The 27305-nt window shown below is 50.9% G+C and overlaps 1 protein-coding gene across 1 annotated transcript in view; it reads left to right on the top strand.

Moving 5' to 3' along the window:
- Positions 1–11193, top strand: part of LOC142574689 (Na(+)/citrate cotransporter-like) — a 59519-nt gene extending 48326 nt beyond the window's left edge. Inside the window, exon 10 of the mRNA XM_075683722.1 lies at positions 11047–11193. Coding sequence (XP_075539837.1) covers positions 11047–11193 — 147 coding nt within the window. The remainder of the gene's footprint in view (positions 1–11046) is intronic.
- Positions 11194–27305: the final 16112 nt, after the last annotated feature.

Genomic DNA, 27305 nt, shown 5'->3' with positions numbered 1-27305 from the left:
GAAAGAAAGTTGCGCTACCTCATGCGAGGTGCAAAAGAGCACTTGTTCGCGGGGCTTGTGCCCAATCCGCCGGTCACTGTCGCTGAGTTTGTCATAGAGGATACGGCTGTTGAGCGGGCCCTTCTTAAAAGATGCAAGCAATACGATCGACCGTCCACCAGCACTACAATCAATGCCGCCGCAGTGACTGCCGAGTATCAGAACTCCTTGCATGAGTTGGTCAGGGATCTCATTAGAGAGGAAATTCAAAAGATTCTAACACCGACACTAGATAGATCCGTCGCATCAATCGCCGAAGTGGTGTGTGGCGAAATCCGGCAGGCGTTCCCGGTAACCGATCTTCAAGACCACCAGCGACCCCTGAGTTACGCCGCCGCTGTCCGATGTCCACCACCGGTTGCAACCACATCGCCGTACCACCAGCCTCCGACAGCCGCTCCTTGGTCGCGGCCACAAGAGGAGGCTTCGAAGCGCGCAGCAGTTATGCCGCTTCAGTCATACCGCCAGCCGTCGTTCGCCGCGTCTTGGTCACCTCCGCACAACGTGCTACGGGACGGCCGCAACTTCAGAGAACCGACGTATGGCGCACTGTCTATAGGCGCCCACTCTGTTTTCACTGCGGAGGCGCCGGCCATATTCGCGTCATTGCTGGCATCGTGACACATCATTTCGACCTCTTCGTCCGTGGTCCTATGGTCGACGTGCAAATGACGACGCCATGCTACGCCGCGACGACGCTGCTTTTCAGGGACCCCCAATAGCGCACCCGAGTGACGAATCCGTGCCGAATGATCGGTCCGATTTCGGCCGTCGGTCGCGCTCTCCAACCCCTCTATGCACGTCAGATAGCTTCATCTACTGGACGTGCTTTTGCGGGGCTCCGAGGACGAAGGTCTCCCAGACCCCGTCGGGGAAACTGAAGGCGGCGACCTCTGGGGCAAGGTTGCAGGCCCTCCGCAAGACACTAAACAGCCCCCAACATTCTCGCTGAAGAACGACGTGAAGCCGATAAACACTGAAGAAATTGTGAGCGCCGACATTGATGTTTTCGTGGATGGGCAGCCGGTGACAGCGTTAGTCGACACGGGTGCCGACTTCTCCATGACGAGTCAGGAACTCGTCCTCCGCCTGAAGAAAGTAAAGACGCCATGGACGGGACCTCACATAAGGACGGCAGGCGGCCAATGACTGATGCCTACTGGAAGATGTACTGCTAGAGTTAACATCGGGGATTCTTCTTTCGTGGCCGCTTTCATCGTCCTTCCTGTATGCTGCAAAGACTTGATTATTGGATTGGACTTCCTAAAAGAATATGGCGCCGTAATTAACATCCCGGACCGCACGGTGACGTTTTATAAGAGCTCCGGTTTAGTCCATTGCTTATCGCCGCAACACAACTCCTTTCGTCTAACAGAAGACGACGTCGTCACCTCCCCCCCCCCCCTTGATCGTGTGCCCTTGTTTCGGTAGCATGTGAGTAGCATGCAAGGAGTTGCCGACCAAATAACCACATTTTTGTTTACTCACGGTATCTTGGTCGCACGAGGAATCGTGAATGTTACCGACGGGCGCGCAAACCTGTTGCTAACAAATTTTAGCACAGAATGACGGCACCTTCCCAAGGGCGCGGCTGTGGCTTATTTTGACGGCGTTGCTCGTGGCTGCTATTCAGTGCTCAAAGAAGCGCTTACGCAAGACCCATCTCCTGTACTTGACGTTAGCACTGCTTTGTCGCAGCACGAACGAGAGCGCCTTCGTACGCTATCGTCCAAGTTCAACGACTGCTTCGCGTCGACGTCCAGCGTCGGTCGGACGCCTCTAAAAAAAGCACCGAATAATTACAGGGCATACGGCAAGACCAGTTCACCAAAATTCTTATCGTGTGGATCCTAGAGAACGTGATGCCATACAACAACAATTGACACAAATGCTGGAAGGCGACGTGATCCAACCATGAATGAGTACCTGGGCATCTCCTGTAGTTCTGTTCAAGAAAAACGACGGCAGCTTGCGTTTCTGTGTGGACTACCGAAAGCTAAATAAGGTGACAAAGAAATACGTATACCCGCTTCCCCTATAGATGATTCACTCGACAGGCTTCGACAGGCACGTTATTCCTCTTCAATGGACTTAAAAAGCGGATATTGGCAAATCGAAGTAGACCCGAGAGACCGTCAAAAAACTGCTTTCGTTACGCCAGATGGCCTATACGAATTTAAAGTCTTGCCTTTCGGCTTGTGTTCTGCCCCGGCTACGTTCCAATGCCTCATGGATACTGTACTGTCGGGTCTGACGTGGAAAACCTGCTGGGTGTAACTCGACGACGTCATCGTCTTCTCCGCAACGTTTGAAGAACACATCGAATGGCTTGAAGTGGTTCTGCAATCCATACGGTCCGCCGGTCTAACCCTGAAGCCGCAGAAGTGCCACTTTGGGTTCGCGGAACTGCAATTTCTCGGTCACGTCGTCAGCTACGCAGGTGTCTGGCCGGATCCTGAAAAAATTACAGCCGTCGCACGGTTTCCCGTACCATCCGATAAAAAGGCTGTCAGGCGGTCCCTCATGCTCTGTGCCTACCGGCAGTTTATTGCAGACTTTGCGTGCATTGCGTCGCCGTTAACTCACCTGACGAGAGACGACGTTACTTTTTTATGGGGCGACGAAGAGCTAGGTGCATTCAGCGACTTGCGGCAACGTCTCCAGACACCTCCAGTGCTTGCTCACTTTGATGAGACCGCTCCTACATTGCTCCACACTGATGCCAGCAATGTTGGCTTGGGAGCTGTTCTTGTGCAGCGGCAAGACGACACAGAAAGAGTGCTTGCATATGCAAGTAGAACACTCTCACATACAGAGGCTAATTACTCCACAACTGAGAAAGAATGCCTTGCCGTGGTATGGGCGGTTATGCAATTTCGCCCATATTTGTATGGCCGCCACTGGTTATCAGCTACCACCATTCACTCTGTTGGTTGACAAACCTTAAAGATCCTTCTGGACGACTGGCGCGTTGGAGCCTAAGGCTGCAAGAGTTTGACATGACTGTCACGTACAAGTCGAGGAAACGACATACGGATGCTGACTGCTTGTCTCGATCACCGATAGAGTCAGCTGCTGCGCCAGAAGAAGAAGACTCAGCATTTCTTTGTGTTATGGACACATCCGCCATCGCGAAACAACAACGGGACGACCCTGAGTTGCTTGAACTAATTAATTACTTGGAGGGAAGGTCTGCGAAACCACCTAGAGTTTTCGAAAGAGGACTGTTGTCGTGTTGTTTACTGGCCAAGGTCCTTTGCAAAAAAAAACTTTTCTTCGACCGGGTCTCCCTATCTGCTTGTCATTCCTGCAGCTCTTCGTGCGGAAGTACTTCGAGCTTGCCACATCGAGGTGACTTCTGGTCACTTAGGCTACACATGAACATTAGCCAGACTGCAGCAAAAGGTACTACTGGCCGAGACTTACCACCGCCGTGAAACATCACGTATGCACTTGTCTCGACTGCCAGAGGCGCAAGTCGCCTCCGACGAAACTAGCCGGCCTCCTACTACCCGTCCAGGTCCCTCGAAGACCATTTGATCAAATCGGAATGGATATTTTGGGCCCGCTTCCTACTTCAACTGCAGGCAATCGCTTTGTTATCGTCGCAACCGACTATCTCGCACGTTACGCTGAAACAAAGGCAATCCATAGTAGCACAGCAGCCGAGGTAACGCGCTTATTCATTGGGCATGTGGTGTTGCGACACGGCGCACCAACCATCGTAATGACAGACCAAGGAACCGCATTTAGGGCTGCACATTTAGATCACGTCTTGCTGCTAAGTGGAACGGCCCATCAAAAGTCAACCGCCTACCATCCACAAACCAATGGGTTAACAGAGTGCCTAAACAAAACCATTGAAGATATGCTATCAATGTACGTGGTTGTTGAACATAAAAATTGGGACGACATTCTACCTTATATTACCTTCGCGTATAACACGGCGAAACGAGAGACGACGCGCATGACTCCGTTCACCCTTGTTCACGGACGAGATGTAAGAACAATGCTAGATGCCATGCTTCCACACGACTTTGACGACACTGATACGGACGCCGATGTGTTTACGCAGCGCGTAGAAGAGCTCGGCAGCTCGCGCGCTTGCGGATCTGCCAGCAGCAAGACTACGACGCAGGCCGCTACGATCTTCACCGTAGAATAGTTACCTATGAAGTCGGCGACAGAGTGTGGGTTTGGACACCCATACGAAAACGAGGCCTCTCCGAGAAACTGTTAAGGCGATACTTCGGACCATATCGGGTATTGCGGCGACTCAGTGATGTTACCTACGAGATCGTTCCCGATAATCCTAACTGTATGCGGCGCCGCACGCAACGTCCTGAACTTGTGCACGTTGTCCGCATGAAGCCGTATGTGAGCGAATAACTATGCTAGCGGCCTTTTCTTCCGCAAGAGACATTTCTGGTCCAGCATCGGGACGATGCTCTCCTTGGGAGGGACAAATTACGCTTGTATTCTATGCAGACGACGACGACGAGGATGGGAGCACTAACGGACTCCGCCTAGTGGGTCGGAGTGAGATTGGATGAGGACGAAGAAGATGTGTCTCTTCTCTGTTTCTTTTTGAAGAGATTGTCCTGTTGTTCGTGAAGAACGTCTCCCTGTGTTCTGTCCGCGTTGTACCGCGACAACATTATTGGCCAATAGCTGACATCATTTAAGAAGGGTGTCTGGATGAGTGCGCTTCTTCTTACTGTTACTGAGTATATTTATTGACGTTTATTAAACCGGCTGAAGAAAGCGAAAATCTCCTTTCCAATTTCGATGATAATTACGTACATCTGGAAGATGCCGACTATCGTCTGCTAATGCCCGGCCCTCGTCGCCCGCGTACGAGCTAAACCTTGGCCACTCTGCTCATCGGTGTCATAGCTTTGGGTCTCGCTTATGTCGGCTAGTTTTGAACACTTAACTAGCCTTAACTTAACACTTAACTAGAATACACACACGCTTGCCAGCGCGCGCTCACTTCTGGCCGCTGCTGTTTAGACGCCTTGGCATACTTCGGTTCGTATTGAGCTGTTGATAGGGCATCAAAATGCGCAACTTTGATGTGGCTGCAACATCCATCGGTCAAGCTGGTGCAGGAGGAAAGCGCTCCACACCACGTAGCACTTCTACAATGAAGCACGTGAGCGCGAGCGCGCACTCCAGCCCTGTCGTGTACAAATCAAATGCTGCGCATACGCGCTACAGTTGCATGTAGCTGCAGTCTCCTACCTTGCGTAGATACGCGAGGTACCACGGCGAGTCCGCTGACTGAGCCAAGGAGGTTATATCCAACGTTGCCTCCTTGGGCTGAGCGCATTGCTGCTCACTGAGGACAAGCGCGATTGGCGTGTTGTGGGCGCCGAAATCGGAAGTACCAGATTCTACGTGAACATCCAAATAAAATTTGAACTGCTCGCGACGGTGACGTTCAGTAGGCGGAGGGTTGTCGCCACACCACGCTCCGGCATAGCCTTCGCAGTGCAAGTCATAGAAAAGGAGCAGAAGCACCGGATAGGGGAGTTGATTGCCAATAACTCCGCTTAACTCGCCGAAGTCCTCTTCGCAGCAAAGTATTCCTGAAATAGTGGATTTCTTTAACGTCATATTCATTTCTCGACTTAAGTAAAAAATTTGGAGGACGCCTAAGTTTCGCCATTCAGAGTGGAACGCGATAGCATTGAAAGATCCCTGACTCCTTCTCACGCTTCCCGGCAACTGCAGCCTATGTAACCTTAATGTTCACCGGGAAAAGCACGTGCCGAACGCTATGCAAGAAGGTCAGCTTTCTGGTAGAAACACGGCGTCTTGCGTGGGCCGCGATGCGGCGGAGCCGAGCGCCATCTGGAATTGTTTCAAGGAAGCGTACGTGCCCTCATGTGGACTCTGAGATATTAACGCGCCAGCATGCGCAAATCGCAGACGCCGTCGGCGGTCTATGTCGTGTAGAAACTCTGGAAAAGGGATTTGTTTGAGCTTTCACATCAGATAATTATATTTTCTCGTATATTAAAATTACAATCCGTGAGCTGTCATATCTGTAGGTTGTGTGCAAGTTGTACTTTACGATTCTTATACGTATTTTAGGTTGAGAAATACAATTTGTTCTGTAAGTTCCTTGCGCCTCATGGAGGGCCTGGTTATGAATGATCTAAAAACCTTTTTTGCCGAAGCGACGTTCGGGGAAGGCACCGGATTTTCGGCGACACGGCCTCCATAGTGCTATCGCATTAAAAGTGGTGCAGGGCTCCAAAATGAAGCTTTGGCTCAGTGGTTCCTGTCTACGCCCATTGAAAAGGAGAGCTTCTGTTTCTCGGCAACCATTGCACTTAATTTGGCGAGGTTTCTCGCATTTAAAATAACATTTTCAATTCTAATGAACGAGAAAAAAGGGGGTTAACCGAGGGGCCCGATGTTTATTAGTCATATCATGAGACGCCAACAAACACTGACAAACAATCCTTGGTGTCAGTGTTTGTTGGCTTCTCATGATATGACTAATAAAAATCGGGCGCCTCGGTTAACCCCCTTTCTTCTCATTCATTACATAACGAGGGTCTCGAATCCGGCTACATTGATGCCTCCAGGTAGCATATCGAGGTTTATTGACCAATTTCCTTCACCCAAAAAGATCACGTTCTCGTGACGCCTGCGGCAAAAAGGACGTTCCACGTCCGCAGCCAAGGTCTGTGAGTGGTGGCGCTGGCTACCACTCCCAGGGATCTACTAGGACAGATAAATACCCAAGGAAGTGGATGGGGAAACAGCGCCGCGGTAGCTCGATTGGTAGAGCATCGCACGCGAAATGCGAAGGTTGTGGGTTCGGTTCCCACCCGCGGCATGTTGTTTTATTATCCACTTTATTTTCCATTAATTTATGGTTTCTTTATTTCATTTATTAAGCACAAGTAACTTCCCCTATGTTGTCCTTGGTGTCAGTGTTTGTTGGCTTCTCATGATATGATGTTATATTCGAGTGACTGATGGCAGCGAATTTACGATTTATGCCACTGATGTTTTTAAAAGAGACTGGCAACCAATTTTCATAGTAATAATAATAATAATAATATTTGGGGTTTTACGTGCCAAAACCACTTTCTGACTATGAGGCACGCCGTAGTGGAGGACTCCGGAAATTTTGACCACCTGGGGTTCTTTAACGTGCACCTAAATCTAAGCACACGGGTGTTTTTGCATTTCGCCCCCATCGAAATGCGGCCGCCGTGGCCGGGATTCGATCCCGCGACCTCGTGCTCAGCAGTCCAACACCATAGCCACTGAGCAACCACGGCGGGTCAATTTTCATAGTACTCACTTTTTCTAGTGCAATGAAAGCTTACCGGCCAGAGCGTCTAATCATGAAGTAATAACGCGAAAAACGGCGCGGAATATTTTTATCAGAATTTTTTGATCTGCAGTAAGGATGAAGTCGTTCACAGGAAGCATGCTGAAAACTGTGATAAGTGAGCACGATAGCGATTATAGGCAGGCACTATAGTGGGAGGCAGACGACAAGTGCGGCCGTAGGTGTGAGAAAGTATTATTTTGTTTAGTGAGTCGATGCTCTTGCGATTCATGTTTTCAAAGCGTTAAAGTATTTCTGCGATAATAGCTACGTGTTTTCGAGGCTTCCTGTCCAAATGCTTTGGTATTTGACTAGTCAAACGAAACCAAGTGCATCGAAAACGAAACGTTTACACGTGTTACGTGGTTCGTGTTGCCGTAGCCAAGCGTGTGTCTCCGATTTCCGTTGTCGTCTCTCGAAGACCTGAGCGAGGTGGAACAAAGGATTTTGGCTCGCATGCGCGCTCAAAATTTAGATCCTCGCGAAGTAGCACCCGAACGTCATACTTCGATGGACGAAGGCGGCCGCGGAAGCGACGAATCCGACTTGCACGATAGACCACCGTCCCCGTCGCAAGCAGCGCGCCTGGAGAATGCCGACTGGCAAATGCTCTCTCACAGTAGGCCGACCGTGCACCGATTTCGGTCTGCCGACTGTCGGCGACAGCGTTTTTTCCTTCGTGTCGGCGCCTCTGTCACACAGTACCGACGCTGAATAATCTCCACCCGCCGTGGTTGCTCAGTGGCTATGGTGTTGGGCTGCTGAGCACGAGGTCGCGGGATCGAATCCCGGCCACGGCAGCCGCATTTCGATGGGGGCGAAATGCGGAAACACCCGTGTGCTTAGATTTAGGTGCACGTTAAAGAACCCCAGGGGGTCAAAATTTCCGGAGTCCTCCACTACGGCGTGCCTCATAATCAGAAAGTGGTTTCGGCACGTAAAACCCCAAATATTATTATTACTGAATAATCTGCCGACGGTCGGCGGAGAGCTCGGCGTCGGTACAGTGTGACAGAGGCGCCGACACGAAGCTAAAAAAAAAAAAAACGCACTCATTTAGGGCAGAACTCGTCGATGGCATCTTGTATCACAGGGAGATCATAGAGCTCTGGGTACTTGCAAACGCGTGCTATACTCGCGCACGTGCAACACCGTGTGCGCCACCATGCATATGGGAAGACGCGAGCGCCGCTCGTTAGCGTAGACTTTCTTTACTTCGTAATACGCATAGAATAAAGCCCGACTGTGATAACATACTATCTGCAATTTTAAGCAATACCCATACTGTTCTTAATGACAGTCGACTTACGTACAGTAATCTCTTGACTACATTTCGAAGTATCAAGATTTCACCGACAAGCCTCATTTGTTTTTCTGACTTTCTTTGCCAATTTAAAAGATTCTATCACTATAAATCATGGTCACTTCATTTACATCAACGTCTCAACACAATCTGGCCAGTTGTCAGTCGCATTAATAAATATTACGGAATATCGCAAATTTTCATAAAACGGCACTATCAAGTTTACATCTTTGTAACTCAGCAATAAAAAAATGTCGCAATTCCGCGAAATGCATGTAATATTACATCCAAAGAGGAGAAAATTGTTTTATTGTACATCGTTCTGCAATCTGCTGTTCTTATCTAAGTACCACTTTTGCAAAACTGTAATAATTTTTTAAGATAAATTCTTGTAAGGTGTAAATTTATATACCAAATATGTCCGCTTTATATATTCTAGCAGATTCAGTTGACAGAAGTGCGATGTCTACTTTTGGTGCAGAGCTACGAATAGAAAGCAAAGTTGCCGGAATGTACCCGCGAACACTAAATTTTCTCGACGTTCTACAGCCTGAAAAAAGACGCTGTGCGACAATCAGTAGCTATCGATAACAGTTGCTCAAGCTGTCTTTTGTTTAATGACCCCCTCAACCGTCAGCGTTACAAAATTAGCAAAAAGTGTTACTTACATCAGCACCGTTTCGGCAGTCTCGGTACATGAAAACTGAGCTAGCAATCACGTTTGCGTAACAATTTCCTCGTCTCTGATTTTCAAAATAAATAAAATGGGTCGTTCGTGCTTTTTTTTATCGATTTCAGTCTAGACAATATACGTGGACGAAACTAACTGCGAACGACAAGTGTAGCTGAACTAACTCGAACTGAAGTCCGTCATTACAAGTATTTTACCGGCAACACGCGTACTATATAGTGACCGTCATGATGAATGAACTGAGCGAGCGACAGCGCCCTTATGTCACTCAATCCTTTCGCAGAACATTACCGGTGAATCGTGCAAAACGAGTACCTGCTGACAGTATTCGTAAATGAGTTTCGCTTACCTGTGGTCTTTCAGAACTCCAAAAGAACTTTTCAGAACTACAGCTCCTGGTGCTCGAACGCCACAGAGCCGCGCACATGATGCCGGTATTTGACCCATGTTCGTCTCATGCTCGGTTGGGTTGCATTCCTTCGTCTTCCCGCCCTTGAAAACCGTCGAACTTCTCTGTCCCATCTCCCCCATTTTCAGACTTAACGCGACAAGCGAGACAGGTCACCGGGCGCGAGCCGAACTGTCCTTCGGCGACGCTGTGCGGAGGCAAGGCCGCCGGAGGCACGCCGGAAGCCAGTTCCCGCGATGTGGCCGATTCAAGCTTGAAGAAAAGGAGCAGGCAAAAAAAAAAAAAAGAGTAACCAGAACGAAGCGATTTTTCCCATCCGCTGACCTTTCTATTTTTATTTTTCAAAAGGCTAGTGCTTGCCAAAAAAAAAAAAAATGCGAACCAACCACATCTACTTTGCTTAATCCTATACTACACTACGTCTCGGCTCGCGTATGTCTTTTCAAGCCGTAAAACTAGCGCTCGCCTTCCGGGCGTCGGTTCGTACGGCGTCCAATCCAACGTCGCGTTCTGTCGTAACATTGTGATTGGTTGGGTGCTGTGTGGTTCGTACAAGGCGGCCGGCTGATTGGTCGCCCGATCGTACCGCGCGTCTCTTGCGAACCGATGGTCAGCCCGACGTGGAAGCGAGGCAGCAGCGACCCGTCGCGCTCGATGTCTATTGAGGCCGACAATATTTGCAGAGCAGTCAAAACGTCCCACAGAGGCCGAGCAGCCACTAAGCGGGTCATATTGATGGGGATGGGGAGTGGCGCCGCCTGCTCAAATGAGCCGCTCCGCTCACTTTAACGCCATATTAAAATATGTCCAAGGCAACGTTCGCCATTGGTACTCGATCAGAGGTAGCTGTCCTTGCAGAAAAGAAATTAAACAATACAAACATTTCGAGTTTCATATTTTGGTGTCAGCGGCCCTTGGTCGCAGAAACGTTCCCCTCATATGGGCAGCACTCAATAAAGTATGTGTAGATGCCTCATTTACCAAGGTTTAAAAGCGAAGAAAACTAAAAAAAAATCGGCATACAGGAATGCACTTGTGGGCGACGAGAAATCAATACAGCATATCATTACACGTCGCCAGGTTGCTTAGCTCCTCATTTAAAACACAAATATTGCGAGTCACCTTGTATTTTTTCAAGTCAGCTGAGCAGTGCTCAATGCATTACAAGATCCACCAACGTCAATTAGCCCAACTTCCAGCTGAACTCAGTGAAAAAAGTGTCTGCAATCCTTTCTCTCACTTATCAGATCTGGCCCGGGTTTGAGCTGACCGTCATCTGCGTCAGCATCACCGTACTGCTTACGAGCACCCTCGGTCATCTCGTTCTCGACGTGGGAGAATTTCCGGAGTGGGCTGCGGACAACGTGACCAGCATTTCGCAGTTGGCAGTTTAGCGCATTTCGGGACCAGCTGCGCAAACCGCTTTGCGTCGGTGGCAGCAACACTGTGCCGACAAAGAACTGACGACGCGTGATTAATAGAAATGTACAGTCACCAGCCAGGCCTCATCAATGTTTTCAATCTACTTAAACCGGTTGTTTGAATATGGGAAGTCATGATTTGAAGCTACTGCTGGAAACACAGCTATTTACTGCACCGCAATATTGCGATAGAAAGCTATAGACTGGGCTCGTACGAAGGCAGGGCCCGAACGTAATTCAATTGTTAACTTTTTCGTCTGTACACACTCAGAAAATAAGAAGATAGTCTACTATTCCCAGCCAGATGGCAACCTTTCGTGGGCAATGTTGTTTCGGAGGCTTTCCTTGCTTCTATTCTATAAAAGCTGCCACGCACTGCAGATGTAACCATTCGGCTTATTTATTTTTTTCTTTGCCGTGACAGCTTCGGACAGTTTCTTATTCAAAAAGTACTGGGGAGGTATTCTGCAAGAGTCCACCTAGTAGACTCCATTTCAGCCGCTGCTGATTGGATGCAGCTATACGAACGAGGTGGAGACGAGCGGCCCTAGCCAATCAGCGGTGGCCGAAATGGACAGTTGGACTCTTACAGAATACCCCCCCCCCCCCCACGCCCCGCAGTGCCAATCGAGGTATCCAATATGTGGCATCCTCTGTCATTATAGATCGTGGATGCCAAGGTTTCCCAGAAATCACGGCCAGGCTCATACCACTGTTACCCACGGATAATGGTACCATGATTACACGAAAACCCACGTTCGCCTAGGTTTTCGTATAAAGTCGCTACAATATCTACAGGGTTCTCACTAAGACACTCCGCCCAACACCATAAATATACGTCGTAAAGGAACCAGCACCATTCGTTTGCGCCGTCCTTTTCTCACTTTTTTTATTGCGTTGTGTGTTGACCATTTCATCGGGCTAGGACGAAAGGCCGCGCGGTGAGCCTTTCCTACTTTGGCTTGTGCGAGCCGGCGTGGTGCTGCTTGAATATGTTGCGCTCGCGTGGTGCGGAAGCATTTGGAGATGTTTCAGGTCGTTTTCCGTGAAACTTGCGCAATGTCAACTCATACGAGGTCGTAGAAGCACCATTGCGTAGCCTTTCGGTGCGGCAGTAACTATAGCATGCATGAGCTTCTCTTGCCTTAGCAGACAAACCGGCCCTTGCAGTCGATAGACACTTCGTATAGAGAGCCGCCAGTTCTCGAAGTCTTATGTCTCCTACACATTTGATTAAATCGGCTGTTATTCCATCTTCTCCGGCCGCTCTTCCCCGTTTCGTGTCTTGCAAGACCCTTCTGACCTCATCGCTAGCTACAGAAGGAGTTTCTGCATCCTGTTCATTACTGCTTTGAATGGAGGTATGCTGACTCCTCTGGGTGCTGTACAGGTCAGTATAGACTTCTTCCGTTGCTTTTACCATGCCTTTGAGATTGCTGATGATATAAGCCATCTTTTCTTTCAGTGCATACATCTTGGTTTGTCCTATGCCAAGTTTCCTTCACACTTATTTCAGGCTGCGTCCATTTTTTACGGCTTATTCAGTCTTTCCCATGCTATAATTTCTAATTTCCCCTATTTTCGCCTTGTTGATTCTATCTTATCTTTTGAATTGGACACTTTCATTCTTTGTCGTTTCTTTATTAGGTTCTTTGTTACTTAGGAGAGCCTGCCTACTGGTTGCCTTGGTGCCTTGCCTCACACTTCAATTGCTGCTTCTGAAGCCAGCCTAGCTACGGTTTCATTCATTACCTCTATGTCATCATCATCTCTCTGTTCTAAGACTGCATATTTATTTGCAAGTTCCTGCCTAAATTCGTCTGCTTTTACCCTTACTGCATCTAGGTTGACCTGTTTCTTCTTGACCAATCTTACTCTTTCTCTTTTCAAGTTGAGGCAAATCACTGCACTTTACCCTACCTATCACTTCTACATCCTGTACTATGTTGGGATTGGCATAAAGTATGAAGTCAGTTTCATTTATTGTTTCTTTAGTGACAGTTTTAATATATACGTAGACTTCTGCGGCTTGTTATGGTTCGGGAGTACAAGTGGATTGAGCTCTAGGGGGTGTCGCCCCAGTGTCTGGCGCGTTGCTGTCTGCGAAAAAAATGTCTGATACGCATTCGTCGGGAAAATTCCGAAAGGTCCTTGTGTACAGATGACAGAAACGTTTTGGGAAAGTCTCCAAGAAAGCTGTTAAGAAATGTGGAGAGATTCTCTGTTGGTTTTTTTTATACTATCGCTGCATTGTCCGCCAGATGTCATCGCTTCCCAAGAAACAATGTGTACCCATCTTCGACATGTGCTGCACGGGAAGAAGCACTTCATGTACTGCGTCCACCTAACCCACCGGAAGGCTGGCTTTGGCCAAGCTGTGCAAATCCTGCACCTACCTCAGATTATTGAGCCACAGAAATTACTGCCTCCGACCTTTCCTCCCTCGACACTTTCAACTCTACATATAAACCAGTTCGTTCCCGGTGCTAATGGAACAGAGTCGCATGCCACAGGCCACGCTTCTGCAGGCCACTCTCCTGTACTTACCCGAGAAATATACTGTGCACACACACTTCTAGACTGATGCCTCAACCACTCGGGAGACTTACTCCTGTGGCTTTATGTGCCCTCAACAAGACAAATGCTTTCTTATCGGCTGCAGCAGGGGACATCCTCAACGACAGCAGAACTTCACGGCATCAAAGAAGCTGTCCTTTATATACTGCGCCGAGCGCCTCACCAACGGGCAATTTTCACTGACACTAAAGGAGCACTATAAATAGTGTGCAGTCTGGTAAAAAAACAATAATCAGCCTGTTTCTTTCGACATTGCGTACTTGCATCACTAGGCTATTGCATCAGGCCACTGTATCACATTTCATTGGACACCGGCTCACTGTGGTACTCTGGCCAACGAAAAAGCAGATGAACCGACACGCAAACATCTTCAACGCCAAAACTATACGCGGATTTATTTCACTAGATCTGACGCTTCCCAACTAGCTCGGATCGGCAATGGATCGGCTCTGGAGATTGCTAATCCACCACCCGTTCCTTTACTCAGTCGACCATCATCTCATATCCAGACTCCCATCCAGCATTCTTCGCCATCTAGAAGCTCTATATCATCGCCTTCGCCTGAACACCGACTATGTAAATAGCTTACGGTACCACTTCGGTCAAGCGACAAGTCCACACTGCAACAACTGTGGCTCCGTTGAAACCGTGGAGCATACTTTGCTTGAGTGTAGAGCGTATGCCAACGAGCGTGAGTTCTATGAATATTGCATGCATTCACTTATGCAGAAACCTTTATCAGTTTACTGTGTCTTAGGCCCTTTACCCTGCCTCACGCAAGAGAGGAGTGCGATACATACTTAGAAAACATTGGCCCACTCGTTAAACTTTAGTTGTAATCTGTCACCTTCATGCACCTTTCACGCGGCGAATTCTGTCTGCCCTGTGTTGTCGTCCCCCACCGTCCTGAGCCTGTAGCGGTTTTTTATTCAGAAAGGATACTGTCACGGTAACTGTATGGATAGAAACAACTTCATTTTGAATCCGGCAAAATTGACGACCCGGGCTCAAGTCTCCCATGAGGGGACATCGAGGCCGCCTTTCGGGCTTGCTGGACAGCCCACTCTTGTGTCTTGAGGTTGGAGCTGCGCAGAGCGGCGGGCCACTTGACGCAAGAGCCTCCGGAGCCACTGCCATTGTAGCTGATGTAACACGACACTACCACAACATGTGTGACAGCGTCGCTCTAGTTTCCTGACATAATTTGCAAAGAGCAGTCGGGTATTGTGCGGGAAAAATGTGCTGCAATCGCACCCGACTGGAGAAGGTTTGTGTTTGCAATTGCCGCCAGACGACTGCCTGGCGACGTTTCAGCATGGGGTGAGGTGGGGCCAGCAACCGCCTTCCTAGCTGGTAGTGCTTAGTGATCTCATCGTACCTGACCAAGCGTTCTCGCATGTTTTCAACCAGGAGTTCCGAACTCGAAGAGGCGGTCTCCGATTCTGCGCGGCAGGTCAGTTCTCGCGCAGAGCGGTGTGCTACCTCGTTCAAGTTAGGGGGGCCCTCATCGGTGGGGGTGGCGACGTGCGCTGGAAACCACATGATCGCGGTGTTGTCGAAGTGCTGTCGACCAGCTTTCCTTAGTCTGGAGAGCTTCGGAGGAAATGCGCGCCCGCGCGGAGTTGCGAACTGCGGAGTGTGAGTCGCTAAAAACTACCTCGCAGAGGTGATCGTAAGCGCAAGCGCAATCGCTAACTCTTCGCTGTTTCGGGGTATTCCGTTGCGACACTACACGCGTGCGTAAGCCGAGAGCTAACGTCTACGACTACCACCGTGAACCGGTGTTCTCGTGTGTATTCTGCGGCGTCTGCAAAGCGCGTAGTCCTCTTTCCACCCAAGGTGCGCAGCAGTGCCTTGGCACGGGCCTGGCGTCGGCCCCGATTAAATTCGGGGTGCATGTTTTGAGGTATAGGGGCGACAATCAGCGTGTCCCTGGGGTCGGGTTGAATGACCTGTTTCTGACCGTTTTGGACGTGGTAGTTGAAGCCGAGTTTCTGCAGGATGTACCGGCCCGTGGCTGTCAGAGACATGCGTTCCAGTTGAGAGGTGATGGAGGCCATCGATCTCGTCGAGGTATGCCGGGTGACCCAGCATCACGAGGTTGAAAAGGAGCGGGGATATGACCGATCCTTGAGGAGTGCCGGTGCTTCCTAGTGCATGTTCGTCGGATGTCATGCTGCCGACCGCGAGGGTGACTGTGCGGCGCGACAGGAAGTCTCTGACGTAGTTGTAGCTTCGCTCACCCAAGTTGAGCTTGTGTATGCGGCTCAGTATTGCTGCGTGTGCTACATTATCAAATGCCTTTTCCATATCTAGGTCGAGGATGGCCCGGTTGCCGCTAGTTGGGTCATTGATAATCTGGTGTTAGAGCTGGAGCATGACGTCTTGAGTGGAGAGGTGTGACAGAAAGCCCAACATAGTGGGTGGGTAGGATCCAGTGTCCTCGATGTGGTGGTTGATGCGGTAAAGGAACGCGTGCTCCATCACCTTGCCAACGCAAGATGTGAGGGAAATGGGCCGCAAGTGATCGAGGCTGGACGGCTTGCCTGGCTTCGGTATCAGGACTGCCTTAGAGCGTTTTAGCCCTCTGGTATGCGACCTGCTCGCCAGCATTTGTTGATGTATGCCGTAAGAGTGGTTATTGAGGAATCATCGAGGTTTCGTAGAGTCTTGTTCGTAACCTTGTCGGGACTAGGTGCTGATTTACCTGGTGATCGAACTGTAGGGCGTTGCATACACTGAAGGACTCTACCATTGCACGCCGTCGCCCGTAAGTCAAAGAACTCTGTGCCCAATTTTTTAACTTATTCCTTTTTCTTGCGCCTCTCCTTCTGTCTTTCTCTCCCCAACTGTCTTCCCCACGCAGAGTCGCATGTCAGCGATGTTTATACGGCGGCTAAAATCTCTGGTCTTTCATTAAAGGGTTCTCTCCCTCTCTCACACACACAGTATATAGACCAGAAGAAAGGGGGTTAACCGAGGGGCCCGATTTTTATTAGTCATATCATAAGAAGCCAACAAACACTGACACCAAGGACAACATAGGGGAAATTACTTGCGCTTAATAAATGAAATGAAGAAACGATAAATTAATGGAAATAAAGTGGATGAAAAAACAACTTGCCGCAGGTGGGAACTGAACCCACAACCTTCGCATTTCGCGTGCGATGCTCTACCAATTGAGCTACCGCGGCGCTGTTTCCCCATCCACTTTCTCGGGTATTTATGTGTCCTAGTAGAACCCTGGGAGCGAAATGCGAAGGTTGTGGGTTCGGTTCCCACCTGCGGCAAGTTGTTTTTCATCCACTTTATTTCCATTAATTTATCGTTTCTTCATTTCATTTATTAAGCGCAAGTAATTTCCCCTATGTTGTCCTTGGTGTCAGTGTTTGTTGGCTTCTTATGATATGACTAATAAAAATCGGGCCCCTCGGTTAACCCCCTTTCTTCTCGTTTATTACATAACGATGGTCTCGAATCCGGCAAGATTGATGCCTTCAGGTAGCATATGTGGGTTTATTGACCAGTTGCCTTCACCCAGAAAGATCACGTTCTCGTGACGCCTGCGGCAAAGAAGGACGTTCCACGTCCGCCGCCAAGGTCTGTGAGTGGTGGCGCTGGCTAACACTCCCAGGGTTCTACTAGGACACATAAATACCCAAGAAAGTGGATGGGGAAACAGCGCCGCGGTAGCTCAATTGGTAGAGCATCGCAAGCGAAATGCGAAGGTTGTGGGTTCGGTTCCCACCTGCGGCAAGTTGTTTTTTCATCCACTTTATTTCCATTAATTTATCGTTTCTTCATTTCATTTATTAAGCGCAAGTAATTTCCCCTATGTTGTCCTTGGTGTCAGTGTTTGTTGGCTTCTTATGATATGACACAGTATATAGGTGAGACGAGACAATAAATTCATACAAGACTCAACTGCCACTGCGAAGATACAAAACACAAATTACCTAAAGCAGCAGCCAGCCACTTCAGTGAACATGACCACATATTCCATAAAGCAAGGCTCTATATACTACAAACAAATTTCCGTCCACCTCACGAGTGCAAATTACAGGCTCATACCTCATGCTCAAGTTTAAATGCTTACACCCTACGGGTATCAATTTGGCACGTGGCCACTTGAAATCGCTAGAAGCTGTAACTTGAACCTGAAACTCTCATATCATTAACAAAGACACAAAATACGTTATGCCACCAACTATCCTCGATTCTCAATTATTCTTCCATTTCTAGTTATTGCCTGCCTCTCGCCTAACACTCAGCTTACTATTATCTTGCGCGCTTTGACCCATATATCAACCATAGGAGTCCTTTTCCCATGTATTTCCGCCCCCTCTCGTTCTTTCTGCTAACCATCCTACTTGTTCTTCCGATTTTCTATTTTTCTTTTCTTCTGGTATATTTCTATTCTTGCATTTTTTTCTTTTTTTAAAACCTACACTGACACATTCCAAAGTTCCGGACGCCAGTGAAATAATACCATTTTCGGTGCCTCGACCACACAGGGTCGCGTCATTTCTGCATACCGCCGTGACGACGCCTACACCGAAGTACTGAGGCTAACGTTGCTTGAAAGGTAAAGCTGCTCCCTTCCACCAACCCTATCCATTGCCCCCCATACTCCGTGTTGCCATCTTAAGACCTTCTAATTATCCGACGCATCGGTGCTACGCTACTCAAGTGATTCTTTCAACTCATGTTTTTTTTTCTTTGTTACTCGCACACTGACCGGCTCTTCTAAAACCATAAACGCACGCCGCCTACGCCACTTCTGAAGGCTTCCTAACCTCTCCCTCCCCCAACACGCACCCCCCCCCCCCCCGTCCAACCGTCTAACCCGCCACCGCGTATAATGCGCACCCCCAAATACAACAGCCCGGGAAGAAAAAAGAAATCATGAGCCGTTCCAATCTGTGAAAGTGCATGACCAGCGAAGCTGCTTAGACAGGTGACATAGAATTTTGAACAAAGGGGCAGCATACTTATTGTCCTGACCAGTGGTTATCGTGACGATAGGTGCGCGCACATTCTCGTATCGCCGCTGTTATTAGATGCGTAAGCATTTCTATTCCTACCCAACGAGAAATTTGCCCGTAACGTAAGACAATGAATAGCTGATACTCCTGAGGGCAAGCAAGCACAAAAAAAAAATTATTGCCTATTTGAGAGTCTACTGCTCTTCAAAATGGTGCCTGTTGATGACTTATCTACTGAAAATACATATCCAAGTGATGATACGCATAAGCTTTTGCACAGAATGAAGCCTTTTTGCATCGCATTCGGGAGCTGAGTTTTTGCACACGCAGATTTGTTGACGGATACTAAAAATCTACGCAACCGTAGTCATAAACATCTTCGCTGCAAAAAAGAACAAGAAAAAATTCCGCGTATAATTTGCGTAAGTTATGCATACAACGGCTGCTCAATTCTTTGCAAGAACAGTCTCTATTCGCGGATTCACGACATGTCTAGATCGTATCTTCGCCTCTGTTTTCCCATTATTCGGCGCTGCTGACAAAGCTGGATTCACGAGTCGGACGCAACAGTCGCATGATGTGTGACGTGACTCGAATCGCATTGCAGCTACATTACATCGTGCCAGCACTCGCACGACAGCGGATGACCTCGCGGACGGAGAAGCCCTCGCATCGGCATCGGCGACGGAGCAAACGCGGCCGAGCCGAAAATCCCAACGGTGATTTGACTCACCGCTGCACCGCGAAGCACCTCGCTCAGTGTGAGGGAGCGCCGCGGAGACGAGTGACGTACGAGTTCGCCGGCGCCGCGTGCAGAATTCGCGACCTACCAACAGAAAATGGCGACACGTAAAGCGGAGAGTGGGCGACCGTGAAAGAGGGGAGAAGGAAGCTTCGACACGCAGGGACGGGGAGGAGGTCGGGTTCCCTAGGAGATGACGAAACTGAATCGCAGAAAACCTTGTCCTCAGGTGTGGCTTCGCGGCAGCGCGAATTGAGCTGCCGTGAAGCCCTGCTTCAAAGCTACATTCGCATGTAATTCGCACCCCCACTTTACTGTTGATATATTTTTGTAAATTCTGGTGCGGTTTATACGCGCGAAAATATACTGTATCCTTCTCTTTCTTTCTTTATTTTATCTTTCTTTCCTTACACATATATATATATATATATATATATATATATTCTAAAGGTGTTTATTTGGCAAAGCTCGGAGCAGCGCAACGTCGACGGGCAGGGTAGTCACAGCTTCCAAGCACGAGAGCCGTTGCTGAGCAGGAGCGCTCGACCCACTAGCGTTTAGAGCCAGTAGCGCTGAACCCACTAGCGTCTCTCTTCGCTACAATCACCCCCCGGGAGCGAGAAGGGAGCCGTCCGGCGCTCTAACAGCTCGTCATGATGAGCGGGTCGTAGTAACGCTTTAAACGGTCGACATGGACAATGTCTCGTCCACGGCGGCGCATGTCTGCAGATGGCTCAACTGGTCCGATGACATAGTTCACAGGAGATGCGCGTTCGAGAACACGATAAATGCCTTCATACTTAGGGACCAGTTTTGATGAGAGGCCAGGGGCAGTTAAAGGGACTGAGAGCCAGAAGATCGCTCCCGGATCGAAGGTGACCGTGGCAGTGGCGTCACCGCGTGCTCCTCTGGCGCTCTTGATCAGCGGAAGTAAAGGCCCGTGCGAGGTCGCGGCACTCTTCTGCATGTCTGACCGTGGCAGAAATATGGACGCACTCGGATGCATCCGGCCGGTACGGAAGAATGGTGTCGATGGTGTGCGAAAGGTGTCGACCATACAGCAAGAAATAGGGTGAAAATCCAGTGGTGCTCTGCGTAGCGGTATTATACGCGTAGATGACGAATGGCAGAATGGCGTCCCAGTTCGTGTGGTCGGAGGCAACGTACATTGAAAGCATGTCGCCGAGCGTACGGTTGAAGCGTTCTGTGAGGCCATTCGTTTGAGGGTGGTACGCCGTAGCCGTACGATGAAGAACGTGGCACTCTTTGAGAATCGCTTCAACTACTTCCGACAGGAAGACGCGTCCGCGATCGCTGAGCAATTCTTGAGGTAGACCATGCCGCAGGATGAATCGCCGAAGCAGGAATGATGCAACATCGCGCGCTGTAGCTGCTGGGAGAGCGGCGGTTTCAGCGTATCGTGTAAGGTAATCTACTGCCACAATGGCCCAGCGGTTACCAGCCGACGTCAGGGGAAGTGGCCCATACAAATCGATGCCAACGCGCCCGAACGGCCGGGAAGAGCAGGGTAGAGGCTGCAGGCCAGCTGGCGAGAGGTGGGGTGAAGATTTTCGGCGCTGGCATTCGGGGCATGAACGAACGAACTTTGGATGTAGTTGTACATTCCTCGCCAGTAGTAGTGTCATCGGAGGCGCTGGTAGGTTTTGAAAAGTCCCGAGTGAGCACACTGTGGATCAGAGTGGAACGATGCGCATATTTCAGAACGCAGGCTTCGAGGTACATCTAATAACCACTGGCGGCCGTCAGAGGTGTAATTGCGTCGGTGAAGCAGGTTGTCGCGAATGGCGAAATGGCGAGCTTGACGGCGCAATGCATGAGTGGTTGGCTGCGATGACGGATCAGCAAGGCAGTCTATGATGGAGGCAATCCAGGGTTCCTTGCGCTGCTCAGAAGCGATGGTCCCAATGTCGACGGAAGAAACGTCAAGCTGGGATATTGTGCAGCAGGCATTGTCGTCTGGCAAGGGAGTACGTGAGAGAGCGTCAGCATGAGCATGGTGGCGTCCGTTGCGGTACAGTACGCGGATATCGTAATCCTGTAAGCGAAGCGCCCAGCGGGCGAGACGGCCTGAGGGATCCTTCAATGACGACAGCCAGCATAGTGCATGGTGGTCCGTGACGACATCAAATTGGCGACCATACAAATAGGGCCGGAACTTGGTAAGCGCCCAGATGATCGCCAGGCATTCTTTTTCCGTGACGGTGTAATTGGTCTCGGCTTGTAAACATAGGGCTTGCATATGCCACAACATATTCAGGAAACCCTTCTTTGCGCTGCGCTAGGACAGCGCCGAGGCCAACACCGCTGGCATCTGTGTGTACCTCAATAGGTGCCGTTGGATCGTAGTGGCGTAAAATGGGACGAGACGTCAGCAAACGACGCAGCTGAGTGAACGCCTCGTCGCACTCGGACGATCACGAATGGAGCGGTCCGTTGCTGCCAAGGAGCTTCGTCAGGGGCGATATGACGGCGGTGAAATTGCGAATGAAGCGTCTCAAGTAGGAACACAAACCTACAAAACTGCGCAGTTCTTTGACAGACGTCGGTTTAGGAAATTCAGCTACGGCACGAAGTTTGGCTGGATCGGGGAGGATTCCATCCTTCGAGACGACATAACCTAGTATCGTGAGCTGCCGCGCTGCAAATCGGCACTTCTTTAGGTTCAGTTGAAGGCCAGCGTTCGTTAAGCACGTCAAAACACGCCGTAGGCGTTGAAGGTGCGTGGTGAAGTCAGAGGCAAAAACAACAACGTCGTCGAGATAACATAAGCACGTGTGCCACTTCAAACCGCAGGGAACTGTGTCCATCATGCGTTCAAAGGTTGCTGGCGCATTACAAAGTCCAAAAGGCATGACGTTAAATTCGTATAAGCCGTCGGGTGTGACAAAGGCTGTCTTCGGCCTATCGACGACAGCCATGGGTGCTTGCCAATAGCCGGAGCGTAAATCTAGAGATGAAAAGAATTCTGCTCCTTGTAGGCTATCGATGGCGTCATCGATTCGCGGCAGCGGGTATACATCTTTGCGAGCGATCTTGTTCAGGCGCCGATAGTCTACACAGAACCGTACCGAGCCGTCTTTTTTCGCAACAAGGACGACAGGGGATGCCCATGCACTGTTCGAGGGTCGGATCACTTCGCGGCGAAGCATATCGTCCACTTGCTCATTAATCACACGACGTTCTGTGGCAGAGACGCGATATGGTCGTTGCCGCAATGGCGGTTAGGAGCCAGTGTCAATATAGTGCGTGACAGCAGACGCCCGGCCCAGGGAAGGTTGCCCGACATCAAAAGAAGAACTAAATTCTTCTAAGATGTGCAGAAGCTGCGAACGCTGAGGGGGGGTGAAGCCATCGGCAATAGATGAATCGAACACACCTGTGGGCAAAGGGTCGGACGTAGAGAGAAAACTGAGCGTGTTGTAACTGGCGCAGGACGTGTCTTCGGGAACATCCGTAATTTGTACGGCGTCGATCACTTCCACGTGGCCAAGTCATTCGCCTTGAAGCAGCATCACAGGGTATGAGAAGGGGTTACGGACAAAAATAGCTGTGGAGCCCTTTTCGACGTTTACAGTCGCAAAAGGCAGCAGCAGACCTTTTCGAGTATAAAAGCGGCCCGACGGAGAAAGTAGTGCGATGGCGTGAGAGAGGCTACTGCAATGGCTTGATACAATCACTGACGAGTTGGGAGGAACGTTGGTGCCGTGCCTGACGAGTAGTTTGTTTGAAAAAGAAGCATTATCGGCAAGCGTCATATCTGAGATCGGCGACAGTTCTAGTTCGGCCCGTGCACAATGAATGACGGCATCGTGGCGGGCGAGAAAGTCCCACCCCAGGATAACTTCGTGGGAGCACGAGGAAATCACAATAAATTCGACGGCGTATACAACGTCCTCGATGAGAACACGAGCGGTGCACGGCGCAATCGGGTGAATACGCTGTGCGCCTGCGGTGCGGAGGGCGAATCCAGCAATGGGCGTCGTAACTTTTCGAAGGAAGCGTCCATAACTGATACAGTGGCTCCGGTATCCACGAGGGCGTATGTGCGCACACCGTCAACTAACACGTCTATCACATTGGCCGGGCTACGTTGAGGACTTCCGCGTTTCGACGGCGTCGCAGCCCTTGCCTTATGGACTGCGATGATTAGTTTTCCTCACTCCGAGCTTCGGGACGAGGCCGCATCGATGATGGGGAGCGTCGGCGTGGAGAAGTTGAGCGGCGGATGTTGGCGGACCTGCGGAATGGTGGTGACGCAGCCCGAGGTTCATCGTCGTATTAAGGGCGCGGAGAACCTGCCATAGAACTTGGCACATATGGTGTAGCGCTAGGCGACTGCACGCGACTACAGTGGCGTGCGACGTGGCCTGCATAGCCGCACGCAAAACATATCGGTCGATTGTCCGCTGTACGCCACCGAGTCTTTGCGGCAAGTCCCATCCATGTGGAAGGACGCGTTGGACGTGGCGGCTGGTGAAGTGATTGCATAGCAGGCTGTTGTCGGGGCATAGCGAGGACTTCGGCGTACGTGAGAGGTCCCCGTTGAGGGAGTTGTTGAGGCTGGGTGGCGACTTCCGCGTAGCTGAGTGGCACAGCCGTCGGGATCTGTTGGGGCCTAGCCATGACTTCGGCGTAGCTGTGAGGCGCAGCCGCAGGAACACGCTGGTGGTGCTCAGGCGAAACCTCGTGCAGTTCTAGCGCTATGACGCGCCGAAGCGGAGGCGCAAAACTTGGCGTAGGCGCGTGTAGCGACTGCGGCTGTGCAAAATCCATCAACAAGAGTTGCCGGGCAACTTCCTCGCGGACGAACGCCTTCATTTCTGCGAGCAACGCTGCCTGGTTGGACACGGCAGCCAAACCAGCGAGGTGTTCATCACGCGGTAGAGATCGACGGGTCAGTGACCGCTGCCTGCGGAGTTCTTCATAGCTGTGGCACAGTGTGACAATTTCAGCCACAGAGCGTGGACTTTTCGCCAGCAACATGTTAAAGGCGTCGTCTTCTATGCCCTTCATGATGTTTCGGATTCGATCAGACTCCGCCATGGTCGAATCGAATTTCCTGCATAGGTCCAGGACATCTTCGATATAGCTGGTGAATGTTTCGCCTGGCTGTTGAGCTCGCTCTCGCAAACGTTGCTCGGCACGCAGCTTGCGAACAGCAGGGCGACCAAATACATCGGCGAGGGAAGTCTTAAATTCCGACCATGTCGGGAACTCTGCTTGATGGTTGTTATACCACAGGCTGGCCACTCCAGCGAGGTAGAACAGAACATGGCTCAGTTTGGCCGCTTCGTCCCACTTGTTATGGTCGCCTACCCTCTCGTACGCCGTGAGCCATTCGTCCACGTCAGTGTCGTCCGCTCCAGTGTAGATAGGAGGGTCGCGATGACGAGGCACCCCAGGACACGCAGTGGGTGCAGGAGGAGCCGTTTGCTGGGAGGCGTCTTGGCCGGGGCATGGTAGATGGTAGAGTACGGGACCGGAGTTCCAGGATGATCGTCTGAGGGTACCCCGCACCTCCACCAATTCTAAAGGGGTTTATTTGGCAGAGCTCGGAGCAGCGCAACGTCGACCCACTAGCGTTTAGAGCCAGTAGCGCTGAACCCACTAGCGTCTCTCTTCGCTACAATATATATATATATATATATATATATATATATATATATATATATATATATATATATACCGTTCTGCCACCTTCCCACTCTCCCTATCTTGTCCTCTCGTTTTATACCCCTGTAACACAAGGATGCACGAACTCCTTTAGGACGAGAGAGCACGAGGCTTCCTAATGGAGCTCAACTTCATGGAAATTGGGGTCGTGTCACAGGGCCAATAACGAGTTATTAAAAGCCAGCGAAGGCGTGTTCAGTGGTGTTTGTTTTTTTGTGCAGATACAAATACTTAACTTCTAATTACGCTCCTATCTATTATAATTACCGCTACTTCCATAAAACACATATTATGGAACATATTTGACTCGAAAAACCTATACCTTGTTAAAATTAATGTGTGCTCGCTAAACATTACAGGGCAGTCAGCGACTCTAGCCACCCTGTGTGAGGAGTGTTTAACACCTGCTTCACCTACGCCGTGAGTCAGCCCGGCATTGCACGGTCTTTGGGTTCGGCCCACGTATGGGGAATGCTTAACGCCTGATTCCCCTCTGCCGCAGGTCGGCCCGGCATTGCACTGTCTTCGGGATCGACCCACGTATGGGGAGTGCTTAACGCCTGATTCCCCTCAGCCACGGGTCGGCCCGGCATTGCACTGTCTTCGGGATCGGCCCACGTATGGCGAGTGCTTTACGCCTGATTCCCCTCTGCCGCGGGTCAGCCCGGCATTGCAGTCTTCGGGATCGGCCCACGTATGGGGAGTGCTTAACGCCTGATTCCCCTCTGCCGCGGGTCGGCCCGGCATTGCACCGCCTTCGACATCGGCCCACGTATGGGGAGTGCTTAACGCCTGATTCCCCTCTGCCGCGGGTCGGCCCGGCATCGCACTGTTTTCGGGATTGGCCCACGTATGGGGAGTGCTTAACGCCTGATTCACCTCTGCCGTGGATCGGCCCGGCATTGCACTGTCTTCGGGATCGGCCCACCTATGGGGAGTGCTTAACGCCTGATTCCCCTCTGCCGCGGGTCGGCCCGGCATTGCGCTGTCTTCGGTATCGGCCCACGTATGGGGAGTGCTTAACGCCTGATTCCCCTCTGCCGCGGGTCGGCCAGGCATTGCACTGTTTTCGGGATTGGCCCACGTATGGGGAGTGCTTAACGCTTGATTCACCTCTGCCGCGGGTCGGCCCGGCATTGCACTGTCTTCGGGATCGGCCCACGTATGGGGAGTGCTTAACGCCTGATTCACCTGTGCCGCGGGTCGGCCCGGCATTGCACTGCCTTCGGGATCGGCCCATGTATGGGGAGTGTTTAACGCCTGATTCCCCTCTGCCGCGGGTCGGCCCGGCATTGCACTGTCTTCGGGATCGGCGCACCTATGGGGTGTGCTTAACGCCTGATTCACCTCTGCCGCGGGTCGGCCCGGCATTGCACTGCCTTCAGGATCGGCCCACGTATGGGGAGTGCTTAACGCCTGATTCCCCACTGCCGCGGATCGGCCCGGCATTGCACTGTCTTCGGGATCGGCCCCCCTATGGGGTGTGCTTAACGCCTGACTCACCTCTGCCGCGGGTCGGCCCGGCATTGCACTGCCTTCAGGATCGGCCCACGTATGGGGAGTGCTTAACGCCTGATTCCCCACTGCCGCGGATAGGCCCGGCATTGCACGGTCTTCGGTATCGGCCCACGTATGGGGAGTGCTTAACGCCTGATTCCCCTCTGCCGCGGGTCGGCCCGGCATTGCGCTGTCTTCGGTATCGGCCCACGAATGGGGAGTGCTTAACGCCTGATTCACCTCTGCCGCGGGTCGGCCCGGCATTGCACTGCCTTCGGGATCGGCCCATGTATGGGGAGTGTTTAACGCCTGATTCCCCTCTGCCGCGGGTCGGCCCGGCATTGCACCGCCTTCGACATCGGCCCACGTATGGGGAGTGCTTAACGCCTGATTCCCCTCTGCCGCGGGTCGGCCCGGCATCGCACTGTTTTCTGGATTGGCCCACGTATGGGGAGTGCTTAACGCCTGATTCCCCTCTGCCGCGGGTCGGCCCGGCATCGCACTGTTTTCTGGATTGGCCCACGTATGGGGAGTGCTTAACGCCTGATTCACCTCTGCCGTGGATCGGCCCGGCATTGCACTGTCTTCGG

This window comes from Dermacentor variabilis, chromosome 3, assembly GCF_050947875.1.
Source record: "Dermacentor variabilis isolate Ectoservices chromosome 3, ASM5094787v1, whole genome shotgun sequence".
Classification (NCBI taxonomy): Eukaryota; Metazoa; Arthropoda; class Arachnida; order Ixodida; family Ixodidae; genus Dermacentor; species Dermacentor variabilis.
This window is presented reverse-complemented; position numbering and strand designations above follow the sequence as displayed.